The sequence below is a fragment of the Poecilia latipinna genome, unplaced genomic scaffold (assembly GCF_001443285.1).
Source record: "Poecilia latipinna isolate Pla-1442-1.1 unplaced genomic scaffold, P_latipinna-1.0 Scaffold1418, whole genome shotgun sequence".
NCBI classification, from domain to species: Eukaryota; Metazoa; Chordata; class Actinopteri; order Cyprinodontiformes; family Poeciliidae; genus Poecilia; species Poecilia latipinna.
The window spans coordinates 147,863-155,092 of NW_015114034.1; the positions used below are offsets into that span (position 1 = coordinate 147,863).

General features: G+C 40.4%; 1 protein-coding gene across 5 annotated transcripts in view; it reads left to right on the forward strand.

Annotated features, from left to right (window-relative positions):
* col11a1a (collagen, type XI, alpha 1a) overlaps window positions 1-7,230 on the forward strand; it is a 106,214-nt gene that overhangs the window by 82,199 nt on the left and 16,785 nt on the right. For all 5 annotated transcript variants that reach the window (XM_015056928.1, XM_015056929.1, XM_015056930.1 and 2 more), the window contains 7 exons: window positions 868-975; window positions 1,064-1,171; window positions 2,130-2,183; window positions 2,706-2,759; window positions 2,903-3,010; window positions 6,673-6,726; window positions 6,818-6,871. In XM_015056928.1, coding sequence (XP_014912414.1) covers window positions 868-975; window positions 1,064-1,171; window positions 2,130-2,183; window positions 2,706-2,759; window positions 2,903-3,010; window positions 6,673-6,726; window positions 6,818-6,871 — 540 coding nt within the window. The remainder of the gene's footprint in view (window positions 1-867; window positions 976-1,063; window positions 1,172-2,129; window positions 2,184-2,705; window positions 2,760-2,902; window positions 3,011-6,672; window positions 6,727-6,817; window positions 6,872-7,230) is intronic.

Here is a 7,230-nt window from a genome sequence, read left to right on the forward strand (position 1 = left end):
GGGAGGGAGGAAAAATACAGAGCTTCACCTCAACTGCACCAAGCGCTGTGCACTGAAGGCGAACTCCACATTTGCAACAAGCGGCAAAAATGGAGCTAGAAAATGCTAGACTGAAGCTAAAAATGGGAAAAGCTATTCTAATAAGCCAACACAGAGCAACGTCAAAGCTATGGAAATATTTGATATCGTCGGGTTTACTTGGAGTCACTCGGACGGACACACTCACAGATGGAAACATTTGTTTCCTTTTTCTCAAATCAAATCTTTTAAGCTGATCGTATCATTTTTTTCTGTTCATATGTTTCAAAGAAAACTGTGTAACAACACATCAAAAAGCTAATGATAAATAGATACAAAGTCAGACGTATTACAATGAGAAGATCGTTAATGTTGCTCGTGGTAGTTTGCTGCTATCTGGATAGGAACAAAAGGAGGATGGAGCCAAGCAGACGGAGCATTTACCTATGTGTTTTATGGACAAAGGTAAACACCGACTTCCTGTAGCTCCAGTAAATACAACAACAGTCTGTTTTTGTTAAAAGAAAAAAAAAAAAAGGTATTTTCAGCAGCAGGCACAAGTCCCTCAGAGCGAACAGGAGCACCGAGGCGTCAGCCCCCGGATAGCAGATAATGCCAACTGCATTATAAAAGAGCAGCGCCGCTTCATTAGAACTTAAAAGGCACCTGTTATTGTGTGTTGCCTCTGCTGTTTTCTCACTTTCCTTTAAAGGGTTTGTTTATGTGTGCATTGATCCATTAGTGGTAGAACTCAGCGGGGTCGGCCAGGATCTTAATGGCAGAAGCTGTTGTTCAGTAAAATCGGGGATTTATTTACAGAATGATTTTCTTTTTTTTCTATGCTTGAAGGGTTCTCCTGGTGAGAGAGGTAATGCTGGTCCAGCCGGCCCAATTGGTTTATCTGGTAGACCTGGTCCTCAGGGTCCTCCAGGTCCTGCTGGAGAGAAAGGTGCTCCTGTGAGTATGCCGTTCCCAAAAATAATTTTACCCATTGACGTGTGGCTTGTAAGTATAACCTTTAAAGTAAACATCTTTGTGCTTCTAGGGGGAGAAAGGGCCGCAGGGCCCGGCCGGCCGTGACGGTGTCCAGGGTCCTGTCGGTCTTCCTGGCCCTGCTGGACCTCAAGGCCCACCTGGAGAGGACGGAGACAAGGTCCGTCTGCCGCCCTGATCTCATCAGCTCCGTATTTTAACACTTGGGTCTAACCAGACAAAGTAAACGGAAAACTCAGTTGATGTCTGAATTTGAAGTTGGTGTCCAATTTTCAAAACTTGAGAGAGCACTCGCCACACGTGAACTGACATTCAATCAACAAGACATACCGGTCATAGACGCAGACTTGATAGATGTGCACCAAGATTCAGATGTTTGACGGAAAATCTTTTGAGACCAAACATGAGTTCAGAGTAAACAAACATGGCCGACCAGGAAGAAGCAACGGCTATAGTTTCTGGACTATATTTACCAGAGAAAAACAATATAAAGACATCTCTAACGTCCACCGGACTTTCTGTTGTTTTGTGTTTTTTGGGTTTCCCTCTGCTTCCCTCTCCTTCTGATTAGCTACACGTCACATTCAACATGCTACATCCTCGTTTATCCGATCCAACATATTGAATATCTACGATTTCAGATCGTAGTGCTTCCAAGTGAAGCAGATCACTCTTAGCACACCGCACATGGCAGGAATATCTCTTAAGGTTGTCATCAGAGCCGTCCCAATAATCAGAGCATCTTTAAGATTGTCAGAAGGGGAAAATCTGGACAAAAATTGATTAAAAAAACAAAAAAAACAACTTGCCTTGTGAAGTAGGCAAAACTCAGCTGAAGGAAATGCAGAGCTGAAACACCGATTTAATCTCCTGGTGTTCTCTGGAGCTGCCAATCAGCCGTCACTTGAGAGGCTTCCTGCGTTCTAACCTGGACAGGAAATGGACATCTCCATATCTGTTCATCCGCATGGAACTTCCAGGATGATCGTCACACATATTGGCTTTTGTCTGAGCTGCGGGGTTGTCAGTGATTTTGTTGACATTCACAAAAGAAGAAAATTGGATCTGAGACTGTGTGTGTGTGTGTGTGTGTGTGTGTGTGTGTTTGTCTTTTCTAGGGAGAGGGTGGGGAGCCGGGCCAGAAAGGAAGCAAAGGAGACAAGGGAGAGCAGGTGGGTTGTGAAAAGCACATGCATCTACATCTCGCATTCACATGAAGCTGGCCGTGTGTTCTGATTAGATTACGTTTCACACAACAGGAATAAATCACATCCACTATAAGAATTAGCGGCGTTTAACTCAGTTTTACGACGCGGTGCAAGTGAATCGCATGGATCTTTGCGAATTTGTTGTGTGGTAAAAAGCATCAAACGGAACAAGGCAGCATTTCTCGTTGTAAAAAACCCAAAAACGACCGAATTGATAACAGAAAGCACAACAAATAAGATGTAAATTAGGTTCAATAATGTAAAGCACATCATCTTATTAGCAGCTCAGCATTTTTTTAATGAAATCTGCACCGCTTTTGATGCTGCGGGAACCTTTTGCTGATGTCAGCAGTTTAAAAAGTTCAGGATCGTTTTCCTGCGCTGGTTCTGAAACAGAACCCGGCCTCCTTCATCTGCATCTGGAGTACTGCATGTTATTATGTCTGTGTTTTACTCCCAACACGTTATTAACTCTGTTTTTCCCAGGGCCCCCCGGGACCGGCTGGCGTTCAAGGTCCCGTTGGAGCCCCAGGTCCTGCTGTAAGTCCATGTCAAATTCAGTGCATTTGAACAGCATCCAACACATAAAGAACGGCTGACGCCAATCAAATCATTTATGATGAAAAGCACATATTACAGATCATCACGTGGTTTGCAGCTGTAACGTGTGTGTCGTTTGCCAGGGAGCTGATGGAGAGCCAGGTCCCAGAGGTCAGCAGGGCATGTTCGGGCAGAAGGGAGACGAGGGTCCGAGAGGCTTCCCTGGACCCCCGGGTCCCATCGGTCTACAGGTTGGCACCACTCTCTTCTGTCATAAGACAATAAATCAGCATTATTGCTTAAGCATCGCAGTTTAAATGATTCTCTGTTCGGCTTGAGAGGTTTTCTATCGACAGAAACCACAACGGACGAGTCAAAGTTAACCAAGTCATCCCTTGTTTAGTTGTTTGTAGTTTCTCTCCGAATTGCAACTAGTGATTGTTTCAGTGTTTGATTGTTCTGTTTTTTATTTTGACGATTAATCAATTATCCAGATAAAAAAATAGGCATTTTCTGCAGATTTGTTATTGAACCACTTAATCCCATTTTTTTGTGCTATAAGAAATACATTAAAAGACGCAAATAAACAATTGTAATTCCTTTTTTAACTAGGAAGGCAAATATTTTATTGCCTGAAATCCAAAACCAGCATTCCTTCAGCGTAGAGAGGGATGCAACTGCAGCAAAAAATAAATAAATTTAAAAAAAAAAAAAAGCATGTATGTGTATTTCTGCTTGACTTACCATCAATACAGTGTAGGCTTTAATCTTTTGACAATTTTTAGATGAATCTATTAATAACTGGATAGCAAAAGTCTCACTGGAGCTGGAATATCCGCGGGCTTTTTCTGTACCTCCCTATATTCTGAGGTAAGAAAAATAATAGTTCACTGCAATAGCTCTCGGTGCACACCCCAGATTAAAAAACAAAAAACAAAATCACTTCCTTCCTGTTTTATCTTCTCCTCTCACCTGTCAGCCTCAAACTACTATTTTCTATACATAAAACAAAACCCAGTTTCATACATCAGTCCAGAGTATATAACGGCTACCCTACAGGGACAATAATTAATAATAAATGGCCACAACACAAAGCATGCAACATTATAGAATGATGGGGAGAAAAAAGGAAAATTGCATCTGGAGCTATAGCTAATGGTTAACGGTTGCCGTGGCGCCACATTAGAGCGTCTCACTGAAAGGTCTTCAGCCGGTGAACAACATTACAGCAACGAAGATTCAAAAAGGTTCGACTCTTTAGTTTAAAACACGCAGGAGTACAGTCAACAGCAATGCAAACCAAAAAATGCACAACGTAACGTCTGAGAAACAAACGGAAAATTTCCACTCTATTCATAAATAAGTGGTATTTCTCTGTGAAGCTGCATGTAAAAAAAGAAAAATACCAGGAAGCACTTTAACGTGCCTTAATGATGTTTTGTTGGCCCGCGACAGAGATCTAATGACGTGCAACCTTTCCCACGGTTGTATTCAATTTATTTGTAATTATCCATTTATTAGGAATCAGCTTCCGAAGTTCCGTACTTTGGAAGTTTGCTGCGGGGATCGGGGTCGTCGTCTTGAATGAAATTACACACGCCGCTGCCCGTCGCTCCTCGGCGCTATTCTTTCTCAGCAGGATCGCCTTCAATGGACTTTTAATTGGGAGTAATTCACTTCCCATCACAATCCCATTAATTGCGCGGACTGACCTACTCCAGCAGTCTGTTCCTCATCAAGCTCATTTACCGGGCTGCATAATTAGCAACACCGCTACTGATTTTAGCATTAGAGAAGACCTTTACACAAATGATGCTTCTCAGCGAGGGGCGGGAGCTGATGTGTGGCAATCAAGCTGGTGACAATACTCAAAAAAATAAAAATAAAAAAAAATAAACAGGCATGAACAGAGACAAGTAGATGAAGAGCCGTGTTGATGCACAAACACAATTCCTTGTTTTGTTTTTCACCATTTGCTCGAGATCCTGCAGTAGAATGATTTCTTTTGATGTCCTTTCTTTTCTTTTCTTTTTTTACAACCCTACACCTTTTATTGACGACAAAGTGCCCCCAGATCAAGAGCAAACATTCACACACACACACATGCACACACACAAAAAAAAGCAAACCACAGCAATTTAATCGCACCAATTACCGGGAGAAAATGTCAGGGATCAAACGCGTAAGGTCGCCAACATGCTGCTCATTTGCTGTGTGTGAGTGAGCCAGATTAATTCCTGCACCTTAAGAGTCAAGATTATATATATAAATATATATATATAATCTTATATATATATATATATATATATATATATATATATATATATATATATATATATATATATATTGAAACAGTAGGAGAGCCGTTTACAGGATGCCTGATGCACCTCATTTTCTAAAAACATGGTTTAATTGAGTAAACTTAGACTCAACCCCGCACTGTTGATTACTTTTTTCTTTTTTTAAATAATTCAATAAACACGTAATTGGGTGAGGCAGCGCCGGCTAAAACATGAATTTTGATTCATTGACACTGAATAATTTATGCTGTTCTGAGTCACAGAATCACAGCAACGTATTCCCGTGGTCAAATTAAATCTCAGCAGCAAGCAAGCAGCTTTTGTGAATGCAGTTAATGATGCAAAGACATTAAAAGCCTTCTTCACACGACGACTCATCAATGTTGCAGTACAGATGTTATCAAAGATGCATTCTTCAGAATCTATTGTGGAATTTGAATGTTTCTTTCCGAGCTGTCGTATATAAAGGTGAAAAATCGACACGTTTTTAGTTTAGGTTATTACACTTCAAAAACACAACATCTTACCAATGACTTTTTTGTCTAGTTTCTTGTGCAAATATCTTGGCACATCTGAAATCAGACAAGCCTAACTCAGACGTAACTTTTTCATCAAGATATAGGATCTTGTTTTAAGGCAATCATTCTTGAATATTGATTAATAAGTACTAGTTCCACTGGCAGATGATTTGAGTTATAACAAAACATTTTCCCATGTTGTCAGAGAAACAAATCTAGTAATTTTTAATCCATATTCAAACTTTATTGACTTAAAACAAGATCCTGTATCTTGCTGAGAAGTCATTCGTATGTTAGTTTGATCTTATTTTAAATGTACTGACATATCTGCACATCAAATTTAACCAAAATACTTGGTAAGACTGTTTGTTTTTACAGTGTAGGAGCAGAGGTGATGTCACACCATGTGTGTGAAAGAGGAGTTATTTCACAACAAGGACAAAGTGGTTACGTTTTAAACTGTTAGCATTTTACAACAGCAACTAGCACAGTTAGGATAGCTGGCATGGTTACCGTGGCTACAGCTTCGGCCTCCTGTTAATTTAAAATCCTTACTTAACATCCCAATTCCAGTTGCATGACAAAAACAAGTTGAAAGCTTAAAATAATAAAGGAAAGCCACTTTGCTGTACTCTGTTTAGCCTTCCTGTTATGTGCTAAAAGTCTTGCTCTCTCTCATTTCAATTCGACTTATTTATGTAGTGCCAGTTCATAACACGTAACACTCCAGGTACTTTACAGACGTTATCAAACAATGCGACCAAGTTCAGTTTATTATTCAAATTGGTTTAAAAAAGTTTTCAATAAACCTGTTGTAGAAAATACAATTCTCTTTTAAGTAGCTTTTTGCATCGTTTTGCTTAATTTGACTTGAATATTTAACATCTTGCTGATCCACCAATCAGAACAAGTTCAAATTTGGAGTCTCAAAACAACCAATCGAGCTGAAACTCATCCGGTTCAAATAACTGGAGGATTCATTGTTAGGTTTCTAATTATTATTGTTGTTGTTTCCTTTTTTTTTTCTTTTCTTTTTTTTGGCATGGTATCAAATACGCAATCATGTTTTATTTAGTTTTTTGTTTCTGTCTCCAGGGGCTTCCCGGACCTCCAGGTGAAAAAGGAGAAAACGGTGACGTTGGGCCCATGGTAAGAGAAACTCCCAACTTTTTACGAGTAAGACTTGAATCCATTACAGCAACATCACATTTCCTCTTTTTTTATTTTTTTTTCTGTGCAGGGTCCTCCTGGTCCCCCTGGTCCCAGAGGCCCTCAGGGTCCCAGTGGAGCCGATGTACGTATTGCTTATGAACATAGATCAAATTTTCAGACTCTCCTTCCCGAACGATCTGCTGCATACAACTTTTGCAACACCTCATGGTTTCCTCAGGTCTTAAAAATCCTTAACACTCAATCATCTAAGTTATAGGGCTTGGAAAAAAAAGTTGAAAAGTGTCCATTTGTACGCCTATTGCTTCCCCCCACCCCCTGAACTTTTTAAAGAATTGCGGCGGTGCTGTTCATCCGTTTCATCTGTTGTTCCCCGAGGAACTCTGGAGTTACTGTGCTGTGAACCCCCCCCCCCCCCCCCCCCCCCCCACAAAAAAAAAAAAAAACACAGAGAGCGAACGAAAGAACAAAACCAAAAAAAAA